General features: G+C 42.6%; 1 protein-coding gene across 4 annotated transcripts in view; it reads right to left on the bottom strand.

The window, feature by feature from the left end:
* The window catches only part of CHD7 (chromodomain helicase DNA binding protein 7), a 173856-nt gene that overhangs the window by 51067 nt on the left and 95125 nt on the right, over positions 1 to 27664 (bottom strand). For all 4 annotated transcript variants that reach the window (XM_038766762.1, XM_038766763.1, XM_038766764.1 and 1 more), the window contains 4 exons: positions 23967 to 24388; positions 9174 to 9315; positions 4836 to 4973; positions 3714 to 3779 (listed from right to left, as the gene is read on the bottom strand). In XM_038766762.1, the coding sequence (XP_038622690.1) occupies positions 3714 to 3779; positions 4836 to 4973; positions 9174 to 9315; positions 23967 to 24388 (768 nt within the window). The remainder of the gene's footprint in view (positions 1 to 3713; positions 3780 to 4835; positions 4974 to 9173; positions 9316 to 23966; positions 24389 to 27664) is intronic.

Genomic DNA, 27664 nt, shown 5'->3' with positions numbered 1-27664 from the left:
AGTTTAAAAGAGGTTTATGTCTCCATATAGTTAATAACTCTAAACAAGAAACCATATAAAAACTAAACCTTGTTCTTGTGCTATAATTTTAGTGTATCATTGTTCATGGCTTTAGTTTTACTCAATGGTGCAATTAAATTCACTCAGGCAAGATGTCTCAGATACAGAGCGGCCAAATTAAATTAACACCCAAAACACTACATTTAAGCAAGATTAAAATGATGATACCTGCCAGCAAACTCAAGGGTATTTAATGTTAAAGCTATCTGGAACACCTCTAGTGCCAGAATTCTTTAGTGAAAAGAACAGGTAAGATAAATACTGCCTTTCCTCAAACAAAATAATTTTGCTTTTGAATCACAATATCAAACAGGTAGCAGTGTGCTAATTTCCACTCAGAATGGTTGGATCAGATAAACCAGAGGATACAAAAATATACACAACATTTACAAATGTTGAGGAACTGCCTTTACAGTCTATTACAAGGGTAGCAAACTGTGCCTTGAGGGCTAGACTTGGATGCTGGGCAGTTCTGGAGTAACTTCAGAATAGAAGGGCAAGTAGGAACAGGATGGAGACAATGTGGAGAGTGAATCTGTCAATCAGGAACAAGCTGTTTGGATTGATGGCCAACAGAGAATCGTGTGCAGGCAGCTCTCACGTATGGCCACCCCTCAGTCCCTGAAACTTTTAGCCCTGGAAAATTAGAGTTCCGTACAGGCCTAGGTTGGGATGGAGAAGAGTCAGCCAGGTTTCAGGCTCTGAGAACTAGACCTCCGTAGCCACACAGCTCATGCCCCTATATGCCCAAGATCGGGCCCAACGGTAAAAGACAACCGACGCTTGGATGTAAAACATATGCATACCCTGCTCTCCACCAACATTCAGATTGTGCCCGTTGGAGGTGGGGTGCCCACTGGAGGTGGGCTGGCATCGGCTCCAGAAACTCAGCCCATAAAGAGCTCTAAATCCTAATTAGGAGTTTCAGAGTTCTGTTTGTCTGGGGCACACTTTTAACCTTAGGAGAGCTGTTCACTCAAACTGTGCTATCATAAATATCTTCACTAGACTTCCTGGCTAGAACGCTGTTGGAGAATTAAGGACTATTCCTTGGACAACACAAGCCTGTTTAAAAATAACGCACTGCGGTGTCAGAAAAATGGGTTGTGCGAATTTACACAATGTCGGTTCCGGGAGAGTACTAGAGTGCAAGTTTTCATTAAAGTGGGGTTTTGCGTGAACACATGATATAGGATAATCAGAATAGATGCAGTTCCAGTCCCACAGTCTAAGAGGTTCTGAGAGGCAGGTATCGGATACCCGTTTCACAGATGAGGAATATCTGTACAAGGAGTAAAATGGGCAACACCAGTCCTTGGACTAGTGGCCTGAAATACACTGCTACTTAGCCTGGGCAAGAGGGTATTTGCACCAATTTAAGTATGAGCAGATGGCATCCAGAGAGGTTGGAACAAGGAGATTAGAGCCTCTGTTGGCTCAACCCCAAAACACAACATAACTGACAAACTCCTCGGAGGTCAAGTGATTCCGGCAGAAGAGATGGGAGTCTTGAATCTCTTGCCCACTCGCTTACCCCGTAAATGCTACGAAGAAAGGTGCTGTAGAGCCATGGCAGAGGGGGTCAGCCACAAACCACTAGGAAGCCTTGCAGAAGGGACCCCAGGGCTGCCATTTGGACTCCCTGCAGATTAGGAGTCTTTGGGTGCCAACGCCAGGAGAGTTTTAACAGACAAGACTTTCTCGGCAGTGATATACACCAACACTGTAATAGATTTAAATGCTTTGAAGAACTCTATCCCATCTTACTCTGAACTTGACACACTTGTAAAAGCACAAATAAGCACAGTTTATAACTCCTCCCTCTCCCCTGAACCACAACAGAATCGTCGCATTGCTCTCCGCATTCAGTCATCTTCACCAACATTATTTACTTGTGGCTGAGGGGAGTTACTTTAAAGTAAAAAAAAGATGAATAAAACCTGGCCCCTGTCCAATAGGAGTGTATAATGTAATAGGGGAACCAGAGCACATGCAAGACAAGTATGGATAAAAAGTGTAACCCCTATCTCTGCTTACCAGGCCTCTACACATGCAAATGAGTGCAAACCCAGAATGTACTGATCCAACCTCAACAGCAAAGGAACTATGCACTGTGTACTGTCATTTTAAAGATTAGCAACTCAATCTGAGTATCATCATTAATCTGGGAATAAATGGGTAAATCTGAGTCAACCTTGGGCCAACCCAATTCTGCAGTTTTTGCAAACTTGTCCCAACTTCCCATTTTCCCTGCTGCTCCTCGAAGCTCTTCTGGCCTAGCAATTTCCTCGGCCAGTCTGCCACTTCTTGACGGAACATACAGGGAGGACGGTGATAGCTCTAACCAGCTCATCTGCTCAGAGTTTCAACGGAACTAATACTGATTTCTTTAGGGCACTGAAATACGTCCCCCCTTTCTTCATCCGCAGAAGGTCTTCACAATGAATACCAGCTCAGTGAAAGATGTTAATATGAAACCAAAATTTATTTCTTGGAGCCTCACCTCCAATTTAAATAAGCCCATTCAAGTCCAAATAAGATGCTGTTTAGACAAACTGTCTCAGTTAACTAAAACAGATGACACTCAGATTGAGGGAGCTTATGCACTGCAGTAGTTTCAATTTTTCCCTCAAAATGTAAAACTCATACCTGAACAGCTATGAAATTGTTCCACTCAGACAAGCCAAAGAGTGAGAAGCTGGTTAGCCTTGAACCCGTTTGACCAAAGTGGAATTTTAAACCTAAATTTGCTTCATTAGTATACAGGTGTAGAAACAATTTGATCTGGATAAACATGTTCACTTGAATGTCCCATAAGTCTACTAACCCTATGTGCTTTCCCTAAAAGGAAGTCACAAATGCCACATGACTTTGCTTACAGGGTAAAAACCAGTTAAATTTGGCTCCTCACCATTCCTTGAACATGGAGGCAGCAGAGGAAAAGGAAGAGTACCGCGTTTGACAGCTGTGTACCGCTCTCAAGGGATGGGTGCTTTCTAGAGAGACAAAGTCGTGGTGGCAGGTTGTATGATGGGATATGTACGCACAGCCCCAGCGGTCTGTGTGACAATGAAAACCAACTAAGTTGAGCATCTACCCAAACTGCATTCTATTGCCTGAGGGAAGCACATGGGATTCAAGAGAAAAGCGTTGCTGTATAAGTCTCAGTCATGGTTTAGCGCCTCAGAGTGAGGAATGGAACCCTTTCCAACATAGATAAAAGGGCTGCGGCTACAAATGCAAATGTGTCCCTCTCACTTTGTCAATTTGGACAGGATCTGAGTTAGAAAGGGCCAGAAAAACTACACTGGCTGTAACCAATCATCTCTCTTCCATTCCCGCACTCTCCCCGTACGGAAACAACAGGTCGAACAGATGGAATATGACATCTCGGCCTTTGTCAATTCAGACAGACAGAGAAGTAGGTAGGTTTGAACAACCCACATACAAAGAAATTTTAGGGTAAGGCAGATGAATGCCTTCTCAAATCCTGAAACTCTTAAATGAGACAGACAGACAGAGAAAGAGAGAGAGAGAGAGAGAGAGAGAGAGAGAGACAGAGAGAGAGAGAGAGAGAGAGAGAGAGAGAAATAAGATGCATCAAAAGACAATTGTAAATGATGTATTCTTTGATCACTCAAAATGCTATTTACCTGCTTTTTGACTGACCGGCTACTCATGATTTTCTCCACTACGGGACCTTCCGCATCAACGGATTCCTGCAATATAAATAGAAAAGGTCAATGATCACCCAAATTTTATCCTAAAATAATCTCCATTCCAGAGACTGCCTCGACCCCAAAGAACCATATTTTCCACACTTTTCATCTTTGATTAAGGTGTTCCTGAATTCTGAGGGAGGTACACAATGAAGAAAACAGTCATTGCATAAGTCCAGATAAATTAACTTGGGGAGGGGAGAAGGAGATGGATTCACTTTAGAACTGTGTGGCTTAAGCACAATGGCTAGCATGGGCTACTGAAACTAAGGTCTTGTCAGAAACTCCAGCCGCCAAAATATTCTCCACATGGCAGCGGTCTACTTGATAACTTTTTCCCCTCAATCCATGCCCATGGCTAAACCTATTAGTTTATTACTACATGTGCCTTTCATCTATGGAGATCTTGTTAAACTGACGCAACTGGCGTTGCCAGTCTAAATGACACAATAAAGTACCAGAAGCACTTAAACACACTTTTGATTGGGTTACCAGTTGGTAAGTGCTACAAAAACTGGGGGTGTGGGGGTGGATGGGGAAGCACTGGGAAAAAAAGATCTTTACAAATAATCATTCTTACATCACTACCCCTCATTTTATCCAAACTATTTTATCCATCATTTACATTGCAGAGAGAATAAAGTATACCCTGCTGGGTACTACAAGGCAGTAATTTCATAAAGGGGTTCTTATGGTGCCTCACAGCAGGAGATAAGCTTGAGTGGTTTATTAAAGTCATAGAAGCTCTGGCACTGAATTCTCAAAGGTAAATTCAGGCTCCTTGTAGCCTAGTTCTCACTTTTCCGGAGCAGAGACCATTAATTCTTCTGAATTGTGTCAAATTACAGACCAGAGGCTTGTATAAAAATAAATTTGAAGAAACAGAGCTTTGTAAGAGCAACAGATAAACAACTCATTTCTCTGAGCATAGTAAGCTGACATTCAAATAAAGGTGCCCCCGGATAAAAGTCCAACGTGGCAACTAGAGCTGGCTGGTTATCCTGATTCTTGCCACAGGATTTCCGGTCTTTCCGTATTTTTCAAGTGTGAGCTGACCTGCTGCTCCGACTGTAAAGTGTTTGAAGGGGAGTCTCTCCCGACAGCTTCCACATCATCTGCCTCCTCGTCAGAAATCTTGAACTCCAGGTCTTCAGTGTAACGCTTTCTCTTAACCTGCCTGCTGGAGCGTCGCTTCTAAAAAAGAAGCAATCATTGGTATTCGCCTGAAGTGCTCAAGTCAGACAGAGGATTCTAAAATAGCATCTTAAAAATTAAACTCTTAATTCTCCCACTCCATCGTATTATCCTTTGGCGTGATAGTATTGGCGCTAGCATCAAGTTAGCTGTATCTGATCCAGATACCATAATATTTGCACATGATTAGTAAGGGTAGATGGTTCTCGTTCTTAATATTGGCTCGGAAGTAAAGGTTTTGAGAGGCTGCAAATAAAAATGGGGTGTGCAGTTAGATGATGCCTGTCAAAGTTCTATGTTTTGGGCATGAGAGCAAAAACCTCCAAAATTGAAAAATTTGAACCTCATGAAAAGACTCTGGTCTTCTCCCTCCTATTACACCTAATTTGAAAAAAATATACCATTCGTCATAATAAAAATATTATACTATACCATAATGCTATACCATTACACCATTGATGAACCCGGGGATATTTCTTGCTGAAAAATGAATGAAAATAGCTGGAGATGAAAGAGCTTAAAGGAATTAAAAACACACATTTCTTTCTACAAATTTTCAACTAATCCTATCCCCGGTGTACCTATCAATCTAGAAGGGACAAATATTTTAAAAACTGACGGCTTGAGAGGGTCCAGACTCTTAGCGATATTCAGTGACAGACAGGTACAGAACGGCTCCCCAATTCACATCAGCAGGGGGCATATTCTCTGAATTCCCAATACTTTCATCCGACCCCCATATCCAATTTTTCAAAACAATTCATCGTCAATACAGACCGAAAGATATTTTACTTCCCCTGTACCCCTGAAATGTCTACAATATCATCATCAATCGTCATCAATCGTATTTATTGAGCGCTTACTATGTGCAGAGCACTGTACTAAGCGCTTATCGTAATGTGGCTTCAAAAAGGAATGAATTATAGAAGATACATTTTCACGGGCAAGACTTAGTTAATAAATTCATACTAATTGAGGATCTTTAAATGACAGAATAGAAAAGTTTCTTCTTTGATTATTATTGAGAGGCTTTTTTCAGTTCTCCACCTACACTTGATGTTACTCCTCAAGAACCTTCTGAGATCTAAAGAGAAGTCAAATCCTCCTGACCTATTACGGAATCTAGATCTAGGCTTTTTTTGTTTTGTTTTTTAATGCAGAGCTAAGACTCGGGGCTCCTCCTGGCTGGGGTTCCCGGAATCCACAGAACCCTGCACTTCCCCCTCTGCGCACCCCCCCCCCCCCCCCCCCCCCGACCCCATTGTTGGGTGACAATGGAGGACACTGGGAGGCTGTAAACTTTGCTTTCTGTATTGAAGGAGAGGAGGAAGAAGGAGTAGAGAATGCCAAAAAAAGTCAAACAGTAGAAGCAATATACGTGAGATGGACAAATGTCTGGTTTCCAAACACTGAGACCACTGGGGAAGTGGTGACTGTTGGTTGGATTAGGGATGGCCCTGCTACCTGATCCTTCAACAGCCATGGACTGCAGCTGGTGTTGCTTTGTTGTTTTATTGTCTTTGGCAATATTTATCCTGAGATTTCTTTCCCTATGAGTCTAGTGTCAGCCAGGCACTCACTCCCCTCCTGGCAACCCCCTCGTTTTAGATTGGTACGCCTCCTGAGGGTTAGGGACCATGACTCTGAAGCATCATCCTTGAACCTTTCCTCAGTACTCGGTACAGTGTTGCACACACAGTAAGTGCTCAACCAATGTAACTAGCTGATGATTATAATAGTTTTCACAGATGAAGCCCAGAGAGTTTGAATAATTTACCGAAGGTCACACAGTAAGTCGATGGCAGAGGTGGACTTACAATTCAAGCCCCTGAATAAGCCACCTTTTGCAATGAGACACTTTGCACCCGTACTTTGTTTGTTTATTCTCAGTTCGTTGATCTTGGGGAGCAAGACTCGTGATTCATCAATTTCCTAGCAAGTGAGAATAGTTCTTCATCTGATACCTTCTCATAAAACTCACTTCTGCTCTGTTCTGTTCACATAAAATGTTTGAGTGGGACAGGATATATATATGTATATGTAGAGATATATATGTAACTCAATGTATATAGCTTATTTCTAAGTTAATTACATCACAAAGAACCACTGTTATGCAACTCCTAAAATGGCAAAGATTGAGAATATGATGGGATTTCATTGGCTAATGAATATTTGCCAGAGAGGCAGCAAGGCCTAGTGGAACAAACACAGGTTGGGAGTCAGGAACTGGGCTCTAATCCCAGCTCTGCCACCTGCCTGTTGTGTGACCTTGGGAAAGTCACTTAATTACTCTGTGCCTCAGTTACCTTAACTGAAAAATGGGGGTCCAATACCTGTTCTCCCTCCAACTTAGACTGTGAGCCCCATGTGGGACCTGATTATCTTGTATCTACCCCAGTGCCTAGTACAGTGCTTGACACATAATAAGCACTTAACAAATACCACTATTATTATCATCATCATCATGCTGGAGTAAGATGAGTCAGAAAGTTATAGAGGACTGAGGAGCTTTGATTTCAATCCTTCATGCATTTGGGATACAGAAAGACCCATGGGGAAGTATTTACACAGAACTCAGCAATATCTCTTCCCGTCTTATTGATACAGTAGCACAGCATGTCCCTGAAATTATAGCCCTTATGAAGTTATTTTATGTTTTCCAACAAATTTACTAAAGCATTTACAGTCTTTTGAAAAAAAAAAAAAACTTCAGTGGCATGCCCTTTATATACTTCAATCTTTTTTCTATCATCTAATTGCAAAAATACAGTGGCTAAAGTAAGTAATGATTCAATTGTAATGCAAGCCAACAGAAAGAACAGAACCAATACTGTATTTCTGTGAAAACAGAAATTCTGAATTTTCCTGACTTATGCAAATAAATCTGCTCTTAACCACTGCATAAACAATTTGTCAGATAGGTCCCAGTTTAAACAAACACAGCTCGGGAAAAATATAACACTCCAGGATAAGCAAGTGAAATTCAGAATTGCTCCAATACAGTGCTTTTTCAAATCACCTACTGAAGTAATGCCTAATCCACCAATCTTGCCAATATCCTTTCATTATTGTATACACAGCAAGAGAGGAAAATATATGATCATCTAAACCTGTTAAAGCTGTCACCAGTGCAAAAGAAAAAACAAATCCTTACTCTTTCAGGCTACCTCAAATCAGACCATTCTGGGATAGCATCACTTGATAGGAAATTTGCTTAATCCAAATTCAGATAATCAGACTTTGGGAATGGCTAGGTGTTTGGATTATGATTAGGAGTCCAAACAAAGCTACTTAAATATTATTCCAGATTAAGAGAAATATGAAAACCTGCACATCTTGTCAATACTAAAAAATACCGGCTCCAGGGGTTGACTCGGTATTCTGGGTGAACCCCCTGGTAAGTATTCCAGATTCCAGAGCCCCCCAGCAGAACCCGCTGGCATAATTCCAGGGAATGACTTTTGGCTTTTACAGCCTGAGAGCCTGTCTTATCCCGATTAGTGGGGGCATTCAGTGAGTAGGACACAAGTGGTCTGACCAGTAGGTGTGTGGAAGGTCACACCTACTGAATGATCAGATGATAGTGTCACACAAGATTCCCCCCACCACAGATTAAAACACTCCAGATCTCAAGAGAAACTATCCAGTAACTAGTTCACACGAGACAGAGTACCAGCCTCTTACCAGCATACTACTATAAAACTGCACACTAGGTAGGCCTAGATTTTAACCCACGTAAATACAGGACACCTCCATTTCCCCACATTACAAACGACCTATCTCACAGAGACTAAGGTAGACAGTGACTTTAAACAGGCACCTAATTTGAACACGCTACCCCATAAGCAGCTGTTTAAATGCAGAGGCACCATCAAAAACAACTCTTGGCCTGGACTTTGGCAAAAATGTAAGACCACATATTAAAATGAACAGAACAGCAACTCAAAGATGAATCAATAGGCCCCTCGTTTGGATTTGTATGCATCTGGGATGGCAAACCTAGGGAGTTCTGGATGGAATTTCCTTATAAACACTCGATTCATGTCTAGGTTCTCCGATTCTCACCTCTCCTGATAGAATATTCCAGGTAACCATGAAGACATCTTAAGGGCATCGCTAACAAAGAAGGAAGCGGAGAGTTTGTGGCTTACACACATATAAAATTACCAAATGTGAAAGAAATCAGGGCTTGGATGTTACCTGAACACCTGGATCGTCGTCATCTTCAGGAGAAGGAGACGGGGCAGGGGTTTTGTCCAAGTCGGAGTTTTCTGATCCTTCTGTTTTTCCTTTGTTGACCTTTTTCTTCACAGCGCTGGCTTCTGAATCGGGTTTCTTATTTCTAAAATTCAAATCAATTTGCTCAGAGTTCAATTCGTTTAAAAAATATATAATTTTCCTCATGATACATGATAGTTGCCTCATTTCCAGGATCACTGAACTCTCTTAAAATACATCTATGTTGTGGATAAATCTTTGTGCAGTCTCCCTATTACAACAAAGCCTTCATTATATGGCTAAATTTTCTAAGATAAAATTTGGTTTCAATGGGGTTTGTAAATATAGTTGCCTTTAATTCTGAAAATCTATGGATCTTTACCCCACAGAGACAAAGCAAATTGACTGCCAACACCCAAACCATCATGAGAGCAACGATACAAATCAACATTGGTTACTGGCTGAGGAAAAACATTCATTAAATGATGATTTTCCTCTCAAAATTTTGGGGTGTTTCCATACATGGAATTTTATTTCCATTTTAAAGAAAAAGTAGTTTTTTTAACGTTTGCCTTTTGCAGCTAGACTTCAATCACTTCTGCTCTATAATCTTCTTTTGATCAAAGTGCAGCCATGCTCCCTCTAAAATACATTGTATTTCCACCATAGCTGACATATACCATATTTTTGTAGAACTGTATCACCTATCAGCACACATTTTAAACAACACTGCTGTCTGGTGTTACAGTTTCCCTCTATATTTGGGTTTTTATGAAGTTTAGAAGCTATATAAAATAATACCCATTGTGAATCATTAAATTAGTCAGCATAGGTGTGTTTTTTTAAAGCAAGATAGACAAAAAGATGCACATCAAAACAACCACAGTTTTAGAATAGAGGCCCACTTCATGTTCAGATTAAACACTAACAGGATCTGAATGCTATGTAGGTCAAATGCTTTATGACAGTAGGATAAAATTTAAGAAAATAGAAGGATTTTTAATGATGACCATCAAGTGCTGAAGTCAAACAGCTCTCAGTCTCTCTGTCTTTTAGGGCACATTGGGTTCTACCATTTGACTCCGGTTTCTAGTCTGGGACCAAGAATTCCCAAGGCCAACTCCCATTTGTGATAAATCATTTAAAATAATCCAGCCAGGGTGGCCCATTACATCCAGGTATCCAGAATGGGTTTGAAAATGAAAAATCCTTTAAACTAGGGCACCATTGAAAGTTTCTATTTACTGCAATTCATAAGCCTTCCAATCTCAAACCTTGTACGATGAGCACAGTTCATGGTGCTCCTTTGAAAAAAAAAAAAAAAAAACAAAAATAAATTAAAAGACAAAACCACTTTGACAATCACAACCAGTCTCTGGGTGCCCATTAAGATTGAACGACCAATCGGACCACCTTAAATAGTAACTTGGAAATCTGATGGGCAAAGTCGGGTTACAGCAAAGCCCAAGCAAACCACGAAGGTCTAAAAACCAAACACTGGGCCTGAATTCAGCGGTACTGCAATAGGCGATTTATTCTCAAAAAGATCTTCAGATCATGGCAATGGTCTAAAGTTTAATTCCCTGAAAGATCCCCATAAAGCATAACGTTAAAAAAAATAAGAAAATCCATAAAGCAGTTCCTCTTCCAACTGTCCCAGTGTTTATGCTACACATGGACAGAAGTCTCCCCTACTATGAGGCTCCATTTCCAGCATTTATTTCCGCTCTAACTGCCACAAATTATACAATACTACAGCTGAACACTGGGCCCCTTTCCTTTCATCTGCACGCCAAGAGCAATCAGATTACCCTGGTAACCAGTGATCACATGACCAGCACCTGCTCTTTTGGCTGGATGCCACTGACTAAAGCCATCTGCTTCCCTCAATCAGCTTTCAAACATTCTCAACACCTGCGCTGCAGTGTTTTGTGGTTTCTTTTATCAAATCAGTGCAAAACTGCTTTCAAAACTTTACATATTTCTCAAATTTGTTTAAATCAAAGGTAAGCCTGTCAGAGAGTTGAACCGTTGCCAGGTAGTCAGTTGACAGGCTAGTGCTTTTCACCGGTGACCTCTAGAAATCAGAGCAGAGCGGACGATTTGGATTTAGTAGTAGTTGTTAGGCCCTGGGTGCCCCCTCACATAGCAGTAACAAGGCTCCCTGTCTTGAAGAATAGCATAGCCCAGGTCTGACAGAACTATCCATTTGCTCAAGGCAGAAAAGCGCTTAATGATGCTCCATCTCCCCTTCCTAAGAACGCTCAGAGGTCCGGACGTCCGCAATCGTTCGCACTGGGCAGCGTTTCATCCAGAAAAATTCAGACAAAGAGCGTGCACCGAGTGAGGGACGTGCAGCAGCTCCGACTCCAGAAAGACTTCCAAACTCATCACCCAGCACCGTCACAGCATCGTTCATTCTGGGCTGAGTGCATTCACACTTGCATCTTCTCTTTGCATCAGTACACAAGTCATGTTCAGCTCACCAGGACTTTTTTCACCAGGACAGATGTGCGGCAAAGAACAACGGTAAGCCATCTTAAACAGCATCATCACTGCTTTATGCCCAAGAAGTGGCACTTTGATCCAGAAACACCGGAATGTTTTGATAAAGAAGAAAATCATTCTTCAACTAATTCTTGGGTGCCACTCTTTCATGAGGCGGCAACTTTCTACTTGCCTAAAAGAGTCGACTGCTCAAGATTGGCTTCCAAATTTCCTCAACCCTCAAATAAAGAGGTCTCCAACATATTCTCTTAAGTACTGGTCACAGAAAGCTGTGAACACAAGCCCAAGGACCTAAGCAAAGGGAGCGTGGGTCCTGAAGTTGGCCACTTTAACAAGACCTTTCCTGACAGGACTGGTAATCAACTTTATTGTCTTAACAACAGTTCCACTCACCTACTTGCTCTTCTTCAGTCATCCTAAAACCCTACTCCTCTAATGTTGCCCCATTCTCATACAAGGCAGGTGAGGATTATTCAAGAGTCAGGACTGTAAAACAGATCCCTTACCAACACACCAAACCACCTTGCTAAAAACTGCTGCTTATCCAAAAACCCAAGGCCCCCAAGGAGGTACAATGCTGATGGGATTTATTAAGCACTTGCTAAAGGCCCAAACACTGTGTTAATCCCTGCAACAGATGTTAACATCCTGCTTTTTGACAGTCAAGTTTGATAAGTGAAAAAAAATTAGGGAATATACTTTGGTCCTTAGTTGGCTCTCTGACACAAGGAAGCCCTGACACCCTTACAGAACGAAACAGAGGGAAACATTAAAAATTAATTGGGTACTTACTGAGCGCTTACTGTGCACACAACACTGTACTAAGAATCTAATTAAAACGAGTCCATCTTGGTCTCCTAATCCGGTGTTTCCGGGAGCTGGAGCCCAAGTCATTAAATTTAGCTTATCTATCACTCACCCTGATTTTTAAAAACAAAAGCGAAAGAAAAATGTGTGTCTCTATGGGTGTGGGGGAGGGATCTCAAATAAAGAAGCACCATCCACATTCTTCATGGTCAGAGTTCAGCTCATATAAAACATAAATTCACCCCCTCTCTTTTCCTGAAAGCTGTTCTATGATAATACACTCAATAAACCCTCATTAACCTTGCAATGCTCACAGCAAGTCACCCTAAATCTGTGGGACCGGGACTGTATCTCTCCTAGTGCTCATTGTATCTGGGACAAAGTAAGCTCTTAAAAAATTAACACAATCATTATTAAACGCTGGGGTGGGGAGAATATAACCCGATTGGTCACAATCCCAGTTCACATGGAGCTCCCAGTTTTAGAGGGAAGGCGAACAGGTATTTTATCCCCATTTTCCACATGACGAAACTGGGGCTACAGATAAGTTAAGTGACTTACCCAAGGTCACACACGAGAAAAGTGGTGGAGCCAGGATTAGAACCCACATCTTCCGACTCCCAGGCCTGTGCTCTTTCCACCAGGCCATACTGCTTCTCCATGTGTGATGTTAAAACATGCCTTCTAAAGTAAATTATAAAATTCATTTCTATGTTTTTAGTGTTCCAGTGTTTTAATAGTAACGAACACTATCACCTTCTCTTTAGTGAAGTTAATATTACCCTTATAGACTGAAACTACTAAAACTGTACTGTCCACTGCCTTGGCTTTTTGCTAGGAAGCCCTGAGTCACATCATATTTAAGGGCTTTGAAACATCATAATCCATGCTCAAAAAGCAGAAGTTTCTTCCTGTTTTGAGTCCTATAACAATCCTTTATGTAGAAATAAAATACAACATTCTTTAAAGGATTCTTTAAACCTTTTCTGAGTAACTCGAGTGCATAATGGGTCAAAATCAGTCAGATAAATAATGCCATAAGTAAGGCTACAAAGTCTGTACTGTTTTTGAAAACAGTATGTAGCAGGCAAGCCCCCGGTTCTCGCCACCAGGTAATACATGTAATAATAATAATAATAATTTTGATATTTGTTACTTAGTTACTTACTTTGTGCCAGGCACTGTTCTAAGTGCTGTAACCCAGGGACGAATCCTGCACTATTTGCTGAAGTTCCCCAGCATCCCTAAGCTGCAGCAGGAAGTCCAATGACTGCAAGACATCAATTCCCTCCACCCTCTCTCCTTCCCTCGTCCTGCTCTCATATCTTTTTCTGCCTCTCCTACAGCACCCTAAAACACATCCTCTGGACCTGTTGCCCTGTGCACTGCTATTTTTTTCTTTTAAAACTGATCCAGTGACCCAGCAGCCAAGGCCATAGGGCTGAACCCCTTCCCCTTCCTGCCTGGCGCTCCAACTTCCCGGCCCACTCCAGTCCCGGGTATAGGGGTTTGGACAGGGCCAGGGGAATTCATTCACTCATTCAATCATATTTATTGAGCGCTTACTATGTGCAGAGGACTATATTAAGTTCTTGGGAAAGTACAATACTGCAATAAAGAGAGTCAATCCCTGCCCACAGTGAGCTCATAGTCTGGAGCGGGGTAGACAGACATCAATACAAGTAAACAGGTATCAATAGAAATAAATAAAATGACACTTATATACATAAGTATTGTGGGGCGGAGAGAGGAAGAAAGAGCAAAGGGAGGGAGTGGGAGATGAGGAAAGGCTGGGCTTAAGAGGGGTGGCGGCCATAGCCGCAGATGCTGCTGAGAGCACCGTCATGCTTCCAGCCCTCCCTTATTCTTCTCCAGCTTGTGCCTCAAAGGCCGGGGCTGGGGCCAGGGCAGGATGGTGGGGTTATAGACCGGCCTACGGAAGGGAAAGCGAGCTGACAGTGCCGCCCTTGCCCACAGCAACAGAAGTTCTGAGAAGAAAGCATCCTGGAGTTCAGGGGGTGGGAGAAAGGGGGGTTCAGGGGCAAAATGGGGATGAGATTGGAGTAAGCAGCAGCAGGGTGGCTCAGTGGAAAGAGCACACGCTTGGGAGTCAGGTCATGGGTTCAAATCCCACTCCGCCAATTGTCAGCTGTGTGACTTTGGGCAAGTCACTTCACTTCTCTGTACCTCAGTTCCCTCATCTGTAAAACGGGGATGAAGACTGTGAGGCCCAGGTGGACAACCTGCTCACCTTGTAACCTCCCCAGCGCTTAGAACAGTGCTTTGCACATAGTAAGTGCTTAATAAATGCCATTATTATTATTACTATGAATGGGGGGGCGGAGGAGGAGGAAGAGGGCAGACTTGGTTCTGTTGTGCATCCCCCCTCCCAACCCCACAGCACTTATGAAAAGCAGCATGGCAGAGTGGATGGAACACAGGTCCGGGATGATGGAACACAGGTCTAAGAGTCAGAAGGTTATGGGTTGTAATGCCGGCTCTGCCACTTGTCTGCTGTGTGACCTTGGGCAAGTCACTTCAATTTTCTGTGCCTCCGTTACTTCATCCGGAAAATGGGGATTAAGACTGTGAGCCCCCAAGTGGGACAGGGACAGCATCCAATGTGATTATCTGGTATCTACTCCAGTGCTTAGTAAGCACTTGGCACATAGTAAGCGCTTAAATACCATCATCATTTTTAGGTACAGATCTGTAATTATATAAATGTCTGTCTCTCTGCCCTCCACCCCCAAACTGTAAGCTCACTGTGGACAGGGAATGTGTCTGTTTATTGTTGTACTGTACTCTCCCAAGTGCTTAGTACTGTGCTCTGCACAAAGTAAGCGCTCAATAAATATGATTGAATGAACAAATGAATGACTAGAGAACATGGTGGGATTTATGGTAATTCTTACTCTCTGTGGAGTTTAGCTTGTCACGGAGGGTCTAGTTCTGGGATGGATCCTAACCATGTAAATCTTTGAGAAAAAATTCACAGGAGTCAGTCTTCAAATATTTGACACAATTGGGCCCAGAAAACTGCTGCTTGTGTCAAAATGTCCTAAATCAGAATCAATCTTCTCTTAGGATCAACGTTAGAAACTGAGGTTTTAGTTCCCGAACCGAGGCTGGATACCCTACTTTTCTTAAACTGACCCAAACTATAGATGAATAATAATAAAACTACATTAATTGAATGAGAGAGGTTCAACAATTGGGCACTTGATGCTTACTTCACCATAATGGATGTGTCAACTTTTCCAGGTGACTGCCTAAGGAATCAAGGTTAAGTCTGATTTCCTCATCCTCTCCCACTCCATTTTAAGTGTCATCCCCTCTTCCCTCCCTCACTGCAATTTTTTAAATGGGTTTCCCCATAACTCCCACGTTCTTCCCCCATCTCTAATGAAGCGCTGGAGGCGGTAAGCCACAGAGCAGAGGTCATTCAGAAGGCTAGTCTTAACGAGGCAAAACTGATGTGCTGTAAAATTTAGGATATAAGTGAAGAAATATAAGTGGCGTTCGTTACCCACTCAATTGGGCCATAATACGCATTTTCATTGTGCATTTTGACTAGAACACCACGAGGAAATTAGAGAACATTCATCCAATAACAAGAACCTGTTTGAATCAAGTGTGACTATCAGAAGAAATGTTGCATGTGCATGACTTTTAGACTGTGAGCCCACTGTTGGGTAGGGACTGTCTCTATATGTTGCCAATTTGTACTTCCCAAGTGATTAGTACAGTGCTCTGCACATAGTAAGTGCTCAATAAATACGATTGATGATGATGATGATGATGATGACTGTGATGTTCTAATAATAACAACAACATTTGTAAAGCACTTATGTGTCCAGCACTGTTCTAAGCACTGGGGTAGATATGAATTAATCAGGCTAGACACAGCCCCCATCCCGCATGGGGCTTATAGTCTAAATAGGAGAGAAAACAGATACTGAATCCCCATTTTAAAGATGAGGAAACTGTGGGACTGAGAAGAGAAGTGATCTGCCTAAGGTCACACATCAAAGGCAGAGCCATAATTAGAACCCAGGTCCTCTGACTCTCAGGCCTGTGCTTTTTCTGCTAGGCCTCCCAGCTGTGGCCCATCTGGGATGGGGACTCTGTCTGACCTGATTATCTTGTACCTATCCCAGTGCTTCATGCACTGCTTTGCACTTAGGAAGTGCCAGAGAAATACCGCAATTATCATTACATAGAGATGACTACTGTAACGTCATTTCTTAAAGATCGCTCTGTTCATTTCTGAAAGGCTAAAACTGGTACTTGGTTTCCATACACTCAATTAGCACATAGGCATAAGCTTAAACAGATTGCTGCAGGAACCTACAAACCCTCCAGAACACCGGTGATTTACTGACAGCCAGTGACAAACATTCTTACGTTCCTTCTCAGCCTCTCATCACACAGGCGTCCCCTTTTGTTGCTCGAGGATGGCTTCTAAGGCCAGCTCAGTGCTGCTGCCACTAGCCCCACCCCAACAGGCAGGAAGAAGACAGCGGGAGCAGTGAGGGGTGGAAGCAGCTGTTGCACTTTGGTCGCAGAAGAGGGCAGGGAGGACGACTCTACTTCCCTTTTGCAAAGAGCAGAAGGGATCTTGGGCTCCTCCACTGACTGCCCATCCAACTCCACATCAAACAAACTCCTTACTATCAATCAGCTCGCTCCATCCTACATCACCTCACTGATCTCCTACTTTAGCCCAGCCCACACGCTCCACTCTAGTGTCAGCTTAATCGCTGTGCCCCAATCTCATCTGTCTCGCCACCAACCCCTTCCCTGGGTCTTCCCCCTAGCCTGGAGTTCTCTCCCCCTTCATATACACCAGATCACCACTCTCCCCACCTTCAAATCATTATTGAGGTCACATCTCCTCCAAGAGGCCTTCCCCAATTAAGCCCTTTTTCCCCAGCTCATTCTCCCTTCTGTGTCATTTACGCACTTGGATCTGCGACCTTTGGCCATTTGATACTCACTCCATCCCCAACTCCATTACAATTGTGTACTTATCTTTCAATTATATGCCCTACCTCATTTATTTATACTAATGTCTGTCTCCCCCTCTAGACTGTATGCTTGTTACGGGCAGAGAATGTCTCCCAAGCGCTTGGGACAGTGCTCTGCACAAAGTGCTCAATAAATACTACTGACTGACTGCTCTGCACATAATAAGCACTTAATAAATATCATTGATGGACTGATTGAAAAAGGCAAAAAGGTGAGAACACACAAGGGCTTTGTTCTCCATCTCTGTGGGAGGCCAAGATGTCATTGGGAGGGTGACTGGGGGAAACCTCTGTTCCCCCTTCTGTCAGGTGGCCAGGGGAGAACTGCTCTGCTGATGCCACCTCCTGCACCACTGGCATTTCTCCTGGAGTCCTAGCAGGCCAGCTCAATCTTCTTCCTGAAGAATCCAATCTTTTTCTTCTAGGGACCATTTTCAGGCTTCTGGAGAGCAGGAGAACCTACATCCTAGCAAGCACGAGCCAGAGGACCTGGGCTCTAATGTAAACTTCTTGTAGGTTGGAATCATGTCTATCAACTCTACTGTACTGTACCCTCCCAGTAGTTCAGTACAGTGGTCTGCACACAGTAAGCATTCAGTAAATCCCTTTAGATGACTGATTAATCCTGACACCTCTGCTTCCCTGTTGGATACCTTGGGCAATTCAGGTCATGTCTTTGTGCCTCAGTTGCCTCATCTGTAAAATGGGGATTCAATACCTGTTATCCCTCTTACTTGGACTGTGAGCCCCATTTGGCACAGGGACTGTGTCAACCTATCTTGCATCTAACTTGGTGCTCAGTATAATCCATGGCACACTGTAAGCACAACAATTATTATTAATGATGTGAACTATTTTTCAAAGGGCAAATGCAGACCTTACAGTGTAACCTCCCTCAACTTTTAAGTTTGTTGTGGGCAGGGAACGTGTCAACCAACTCTGTTATACTGTAGTCTCCCAGGAAGTTAGAACAGTACACAATAAGTGTTCAACAAACACGACTGACTGATGGCAGAGGACAAAAAGAAAGTACACTGCCACATTTGCCAGGAAATCCTAACCTAAAAGCTGTACTTTCAAGTAATGTGTTGCTTCGGAAAACGGTCCTTCGATTCAGCCGTTGAGTACAGTCACTAGGTTTGAATACCCATCACAGTGTCAACCTCAACAATTAGTTGTAGTGAAGCACTTAAATGAAGACCAGAAGGATTAGAAGTTTTACAGATAACCTTCCAACACTCTGCGTCCAGAGCATGGAGGTCCAGTGACACAATAGACCTTATTTAGCCGCCCATGGGGAGAATGGAGTGAGACCTAGTGGAGACAGTACAGACCTGAGAGTCAGAGGACCTGGGTTCTAATTATTTTTCTGCCAATTGCTTGCTCTGTGATCTTGGGTAAGTCACTTAACTTCTCTGTGCCTCAGTTTTCTCAACTGCAAAATGAGGATTCAATACCTGTTCTCCCTCCTACTTAGACTGTGGGCTCCATGTGGGGCAGGGACTGTGTCTGACCTAATGAATTTGATTTCTTCCAGTGCTTGCACTCAGAACAGTTTTTTTTTTAATGGCATTTGTTGAGCACTTACTATATGTTAGGCACTGAACTAAGGCTGGGGGATACAAGATATGATTGGGACATGGGACTCACAGTCTTAATCCCCCTTTTTTAGATGAGGTAACTGAGACCCAGAAGTTACATGACTTATGTGGGGAAGCAGCGTGGCTCAGTGGAAAGAGCATAGGCTTGGGACTCAGAGGTCATGGGTTCTAATACCGGCTCCGCCATTTGTCGGCTGAGTGACTTTGAGCTTACAACAGTGCTTTGCACATAGTAAGTGCTTAATAAATGCCATCATTATTATTATTATTACAGGGAGCAGGGCTCATAGGGAGAGCTGGGATTAACGGGGGGCTGTAAGGTCCAGCGCTTAGAACAGTGCTTTGCACATAGTAAGTGCTTAACAAATACCATCATTATTGTGGAAGCAGTGTGGCTCAGTGGAAAGAGCCCAGGCTTGGGAGTCAGAGTTCATGGGTTCAAATCCCGGCTCCGCCAATTGTCAGCTGGGTGACTTTGGGCCAGTCACTTCACTTCTCTGTGCCTCAGTTACCTCATCTGTAAAATGGGGATTAAGATTGTGAGCCCCACGTGGGACAACCTGATCACTCTGTATCCCCCCAGCACTTAGAACAATGCTTTGCACATAGTAATTGCTTAACAAATACCATCATTATTACTATTATTGTTATTATCATTGTCCATAGTCACAAAAAAAAAACAAGTGGCAAAGACAGAATTACAACCCAGGTCTTTCTGACTCAAGGCCCATGCTTTTTCCAACTAGGCCAAACTGCTTCTCAAGCACTTAACAAATACTATAATAAATACCTTGACAGTACTCTGTCCCGGGACCCTAGAGTCACCTTCACCGGAGGAAAGGTTGAGGGCATGCATATAGTACTAGGCACGAGAGGAACACTCCAACTTTACCAAGGAGTTCTGCAAAAACGCAACCCCAATGTTATAGAAGACCCGACTGTATTTCTTGGTCTCCTGACACCTTGAAGCATATTAGCTGAAGGACAAGCATGCTAGTGAAAGGCGCTGTCTGTTTAGATCCTATTGTGAAGGTCTCCCCTGAAGATTATTTAAAGTTCCTCAGAAGGCTAGTCCGATGTAATCCTAAATATTGTTAAGAAAAGCAGTGTTGGATTTAGTAGAGTACTTCAAATGACTTTCAAATGATCAGACCCATCTTTTCTCCCTCCATCTCACTGACTAAAACTTTTCTTTCCAGTAAACATTGACAAAGAGGAGGGTGGAGGAACAGGGCTCCTGGAATTGCTGGCAGTGAAAACCCATTTTACAGCCATGTTCAACAGAAGTGTCTGTGCCTTGCCATGTCTAAGAATCCAATGTGAGTCGTGGGAACTAGCAACACCTTCAAGAACCACTCAATGAAAACATTTGGTTTTCCCAGAATCGTTTGTCAATAAAGAAAATGCCTCCTCAATAGTAAAAGACTAAAAATATATAGGTGTAGAAAACCCACTGAACCTTTTTGAACACTCTGCCACGTGCATTTCCCAAATATCTGTTTTGGCTTTACCGGTCCAAATTTGAAAGCTGCAAGTTCACGTCCTGGGTAGAAGTTCCTGGACACCGGTTTCAATTCTCAATCAGTCATATTTATTGAACAATGACTGTGTGCAGAGCACTGTACTGAGAGCTTGGCAGAGTACAGTATAACAGAGTTGGAAGACACTTTCCCTGCCCACAGTTCTCGTGAAGTATTGCAGGGACGGTGTTTTTAGACCCACCGAGGCCAATTAAGAAAGATGCGGTCACTTTGAAATAAAGATAACTGGTACAGGTTAGGTCAAACACCTTCTTCTGAGGCAACAGAGTATCCTTTTGCTGAAAACGCAGAATGGAGCCGGAGTAGAGAGGTGAGGAGGGGGGAAGACTATCGGCACTGAACTATAGACTCCTTCCAATTTGATTTCATTTCAATTTTCTCCCCTTGCTTTAACCCTCTGCAGGAAAATTGTTTTCTGGGTAAACAAACTCATCAAGTCAACTTACTCAAGGACGGAAATAACCGGTATCACATAGCATTTTGCAAAACAAAATTGCCCCTACCGTAATCCAATGCTTAGAAGCAAACTACGATGTCAATTCAGCACTAGTACTAACATAACCCAAACCCCCTATTACTTTCATCACTGCATATTCAATTTACATAATCACTCTGCTATGCTATTCAGAATTTACATTTGGTTTACACACCCTAGTCAACCCAGCTTTCAGGATGTTATTTTCTTCCCTGTTCTAGTACTGTATAAGCAAGACCGTGAGGCACCAAGCTCAATTCATCTAACCGGTAGGAACACTGTTTCAACAGATTAATGGTTTAGCTAGTTGATTCACTTAAAACCTTGATTCAATTACCAGCGTTACCAGACAGCTCTTCCCTTCTGCAGAACTGCCTGTCAGAAGCCGCCAAGACTCTCTCCCAGCCCCGCACTATTCCCGCTAAGTCAGCAAAAGCTTCTAAAAGTTTAAAGCCCAGACAGGCACGGAAAAGCGTGCGGGAGACAAGTCAGCCCTGATGAGCCACTTTAATTCGCTTCCCTTTAGCCAATAGTGCCATGTCCTACTGGCTGGACTTATGCTGAGTTCATCGGGCAACGACAAAACCCACCCGCTCCGAGAGACAGCGAGAGACGCTCATCAGCAGGAATCCGCCGTCATAGAGTAGATTCATCTTTTCTATCCATCCCAACACGCCATCGTTCGACAGTTCTCTACTAACTGAACTCTTGGTTCTAATTATTTCTGGTATAGCACATTTAACTGATCTGATAGTTTTGTTAGGTTTTTCGTAATAGCACATTTTCATAATAGCGCCCTGAAAAGAACAAATTGCCTTGAATCCGGCTGATTGAACTGGAGCTGGGTGGGGGAAGGGGGTTTGAAGGAGTGGAAGGGGGAGGGTGTGGGTGTCCCACAGGTTGGGTAGATCAACCGATCGGAAACAATCGTGCAGAACGGGGCTCTATCAAAAGCTGCACTCAGGGCTCAAAAACCTCACTCCCCAGCTGTTTTTCAGGATGGATGTCTCAAAATCGAGCAGGTTTACATAAATCCGTTCCACTACCACAGAATCTGAGAGTATTTTGGAAGGATGACCGTGAAAATAGGGGGTGGGGGCGAGGGAGGCTCAGAGATGCTCCGTCAGCAAGGTGGATGGGATGGAAACCAAAATGCTTTCCACCCCCTCCGGTTTCTAAGTCGCTTCAGCTCTTTGGACAGTGTCTCCTTCCAAGATACACCAGCAGCACAAGATTAATATGGGAGTCGTAGCAGAGTTGCATCTTGACACCAGCCTAAGCTATTAACTGTTGGATTTTCTGAGCCTTTGCAATTGTTCCAGGGACTCAAAAATGTGTGTTTTGATGTGGTTAAGGAGCTATTTAGTCTTAGATTTGACTTACTGTGATGATGAATATCAGCTTTCCAAAACTGGGTACTAGTTTAAAAAACAAAAGTGACCCCAGTTCATATATTTTTATAGATTTCTTTTTTTCAAAGCAAAAATCTGTTTTCAACTGACAGGAAAAAAATAGTCCTTTAGCTACCAGGTCTTAATAAGGTGTAGGAGAAAAGTGCCTAGTAAAATCCACTAACTAAATGCAATGTTTCATATTTGGAAGTATGAGCTGTCTAATATAATCCATTCCATTTTGGCAAACTGGAAAGCAAGCATTTGGCAATATTAAAAAATAATTAAGCTTTGAATGGAGCACATTTTCAATCTAAAGGCCCTTTGGAGTCGCATTTTATTTTCTACACCAGACAATTTGCGAAGACCTCACAAAATTCTTTGGATAGGATTGATAACAGATGCCTTGGACAAAATTTTTTATTCTTCGTATTACGTTTCTATCGGCCTCTGCTCATACACGTTCATATTCTCTCTCCCTTTCTGGTTTAGAAGTAACCAACCTTGCAAATCACGCAAAGATGATTTGTTAATCTTAATTTTTATAAATCCTAATACAAACAGGAGTTTGCAAACAGATTCGGATTAGCTATGTCTGGCCCCGCTTCCATCTGGAAGTTATATTTTCTAACATTAGCCACATTCTGAAAAATGGATTCAGATGTTTGGAATGGGTTCAGAACAGTTGTAAGAAATTTTCAGTACAAATGAAAAAATTAGTCTTCAATGTCTTTTCCTCTCCGCTTTCCTTACTGACTGGATATTTATACTCAAGACGGCAAAGGGGGGTGGGGAGAGAGATCTACTGTATAACCTTAAACGCCTGCCCATCTTGAACATGCACAATACAGATAACTGCAATTTGATTTCTCCCATGTCGCCCACTACGATTTCAACCCTGCCCCTGAAAGGCTCCCTCTGCCAAGTGAAGATAATTAATTCTCCTGTTCCAACTACTAGGAAACAGAGCTGAGAGGCTTAGTGAAAAGCAGTGACCTTTCTTCTCCGGTCCCTCCTCCCCACTTCAGGCCAACCTGCATTATCACCGAAAATGAGGTTGCTGGTCTCTGCTTGCAAATAATACCGCCACTGACTCGGCTGGCCTTGTTAAATGGGATCGTACATTTCCCTGCTGCTAGTCAGCCATCAAATCAAAGCCCAAACCTGAAACATGGGCCGAGTCCGTCATATCTAATGCCCCCTAAATCAACAGTTCCTCCTTGGTCGGGTTTCTCACACGTGTCGTCGGAAAACTCGAACACGTGGAAAAAGAAACCTTATGGGGGTTTAGCCTTGCTCATATCATCAACACGGTTGAACACCGAGAAACTACATTTGACTTATTATTTTTTTAGCATTCTGTGGCTTGTAATGCACCACGGCAGGGAACTCCCTCCCCTCGCCCACCAGCCCCCAACCTACCCTGTCTTTTTGTTGGCCTTGGGTTTTGGTGTGGTGTTTTTTGCTTTCTTTTCCTTTGGCTCTTTGGGGGTTTTAGGGGTCTTGGGGGTCTTGGGTTCCTTAGGCTCCTTCTTCTCCTTGGGGTCCTTAGGATCCTTCTTTGCCTTCGGTTTCTTCTTTTTCTTCTTCTCGTCTTGGGAGCCATCGGTGGAGTTCCTGGCTAGGTCCTGGCCGTCAACCCCAACTGAGAAGTCATCTTTACCAAAACTTTTCCTGGGATCCTCTGCGGCAATATGATTGTTTTTCTTTTTCTTTTTCTTTTGCTGCGGCTGCTGCTCCATTGATGACAGGTAATCGTCGCTCTTCATCAGCTGGGCATTCGGTCCAATAACCTGAGTCATATCCGGCACTGATTTCTCTAGAAAGGGCTCTGACGGAGAATGCTAAGAGAAAGAGACACACACAACCAGGAGATGACATTAGTTCATTAACAGTTTTAAGAATTGGAGGAAACGGGGGGAGAGGAGGAACGAATCAAAAGTTCATGTGCACTTCTGAAGTAAAGTTTATATTTATAAAATAGAAAACTTCATAGAAAACTTCAAATGTATTAGAACCCATACATTTACATATTTTCAAATTCAGGTGCTGAACTCCTGCTCAAAGTTACAACCACCCAAAAAATTCTATTTTTTAATAAGCTTACTAATGTAAAAGGCCCAGGTATGGAAAGTTCATGTGTTAACAAACATGTTCTTGAAGTTAAAAATCAAGTATGCAAAGGAAATCAGTAGCCCGTGCTAACACCAGCAATTTCATTCAGAGTGAATAAAATTTCACAAAGTTTGCTCATGCACAGCCAAAGTCAGACTGCAAAGAGTTAAAATTTCAATCAAGACCGTTGTGCTTTAAAGGGTTAGTGACCTCGAAGGAAGGATGGTTCCCCCAATTCCAAAAAAAAACCCCCACAAAAAAACCCGCTTTTAGTTTAATAATGCGAAATTCCTGAAAGATGAGTCTGTGAATTTAAGTAGCAAATATTAAGTTACTATTCCTAACAGTAGGTCACTTTCCTTACATGTTCTACAGAATGTCATTTAAACCTAAAGCCACAAACTCACAGTTGACCCAAAAGTGGAAAATTAGAGGCCTACTTCAAATTTAAGAAAGGTGCTCCCTCTCCGGTATCCAAATTGCTAAACCCTGTAATTCCTTTCTAATTTGAAATTTGAAGACTCAGCGGATGGGGTAGTGACAAGGTAGTGGGGGAATGATAGCCAATATGTACAAGTAGCTAAAACGCTTGTTTCGGTGCTTTTTGACATTTTTTCCAGCCTCTCATCTTTCAGGAATGGTGGAAAATGGCCTTGCAATTAATTAATTAATGTACTTCTTAACACTTAGCATGTGTCGAGCACTGTGCAAAGCGCTGGGGTGGATACAAGATAATCTGACTGGCCACAGTCCCTGTCCCACACGGGGCTCACACAGCCCTAGTACGGGGGAGCAGGATTGAATCTCAATTTTACAGAGAGGAAACTGAGGCACAGAAGATAAATGACTTGTCCAAGGTCATACAGCAGACCAGTGGCAGAGCTGGGATTAGAACCCAGATTCTGTGATTCCCTGGCCTGGGTTCCTTCCCCTAGCTACCCTGCTTCCTGGAGTCCCTAGTTCTGGGTAATCCTATAACTCACTGACCCAGACACTCATTACAGTCCAAAATAATAATAATAATAATGGCATTTGTTAAGCACTTACTATGTGCTGAGCACTGTTCTAAGCGCTGGGATAGATACAAGGTGATCAGGTTGTCCCATGTGGGGCTCACAGTCTTCATCCTCATTTTACAGATGGGGTAACTGAGGCCCAGAGAAGTGAAGTGACTTGCCCAAAGTCACACAGCAGACAAGTGGCGGAGCCAGGATTTGAACCCACGACCTCTGACTCCAAAGTCCGTGTTCTTTCCACTGAGCCATGCTGCTTCTCAAATGAAAGTCTGGGCATTGATACCTTATGCCTTCCCCAGCATGGCAAAGTCAAGCTTGGACAGTCAGCCTAGCCTTCCCCGAAAAACATGTCTAAGCTACTGAATCGTCTCAATTCCTCTGCTAGGGCCACACAGAGCTTTGCTCAATCACAATTCCTCTTTACCAGGCTTTAGTGGTAGTCACACAATGAAGAGGGAGGCACCGGGGATGGTGGACAGAGTATTAGGGTTCAGAGACTGAACCTGGAAAAAAACAAAAAACAAAACTAGTAAAAGTGCAGGAAAGAAGAGGAGAACTGACTGAGGTTTGGGTGGAAATTGACTGATTGATCCGAGATGGGGACAGGTTAAGAAACAAAACTCTCAGCAGCCCCTTGGACACCTAGAGGATTCCAAGCATGAAATTCCTACTTTTCCAAAGTTTGCTTATCCCTTAATGAATAAGAAGGGGCAAAGAAACAGAGTGATGTTCTATTTGGGGTTTTTCCTTTGAAAAACTATTTTAAATGTCTCGGTGCCACAATTTCTTCATTGATTCTGGAAAATGAACACTTTCCACCTAAGTTGGAAGGACATTTTCTGCGGTCTGGCTTCTAAAAAACTCTTAAAATCTAAACTAAGTGGATGGTTAGTTCTCCTAGGAAAAGATGGAATCGCCTATGAACAAAGGAAATCAAAATTGCTCCGGAAGGTAAGAAAACTTTTAGTAATATTCTTCAGTTATATACAGCCAGTTGTCAAATTCCATGGCCCATATGACAAAATGAAGAAGGAGCAATCCAAGTTTAAAGGAACCTAGTCTTCTGCGTAGGGTAGTTCTGGGAAAAGAGAGGAAGGGCAGAGATGCCAACTAGTCAGTGGTTAAAACCTAGAAGAGCAAATGGTTTTCAGGTAGCTGTACCTTTCTTTAATCTATCTGGGATTAAGTCTGGTTAAAGAGTTCCAATTTCTAATGAGAAGTCCCCCGTTTCCATTTACCAATTAAAAAGAGACGCGAACAGATCTGTAGCAAAAAAAAAAAGACTGGAAATTATCTATGCACTTCAGAACACAAATCATTTTAGCTGCTGCTTTTAGTAATAAACGAGGCCATAATTTAATATCTTGGTAAAGAATTTAATCTTCTACAGGAGAGAAACTGGTAAGATTAAGTATAAAATGCATATTAATCCTGTTTGATATGCAGTCGAATTATGTTTTGGTACTTATTTGAAATAAGGTGAAAAAGGTGCTCAGAAATATTGCAGTGTTTACTAGACCCACATCTCCTTAAATCTTTTAGAGAAAAGCTGTTTTTGTAAACATTTAACAAAGAACAGATGGCCTGTTTTAATCATGTGAAAAAAAAAAACCTGGAGCTCACATTAATACCACCACAACAGCCTACCGAGGACTAGCTACCTCCCTAACCAACCACATGGTACAGTCTTCTCTAATGCTATTTAATTTTACATTGGACATTTTCGCATCCATTCTCACTGCTTGACAGTTAATCAATGCCATTAACATGGGACATTACCACACAGGACACTCCTAAAAATCTCTCATTTTTATTAGAGAAGCGTGAAAAATGCTGGAAACCACAAGTACTTAAAAACACAAAACCCTCAAGGACTTTCCAGTCAGTCCCATCAGAGGAGCATGCATTTTAAGATTTTTAAAATAGCTACAGGTGGAAAATTATTAAAATGGGTAAGGCACGTACTGAGGATCTTTTGAATTACACAGC

The sequence above is a fragment of the Tachyglossus aculeatus genome, chromosome 25 (assembly GCF_015852505.1).
Source record: "Tachyglossus aculeatus isolate mTacAcu1 chromosome 25, mTacAcu1.pri, whole genome shotgun sequence".
NCBI classification, from domain to species: Eukaryota; Metazoa; Chordata; class Mammalia; order Monotremata; family Tachyglossidae; genus Tachyglossus; species Tachyglossus aculeatus.
This window is presented reverse-complemented; position numbering and strand designations above follow the sequence as displayed.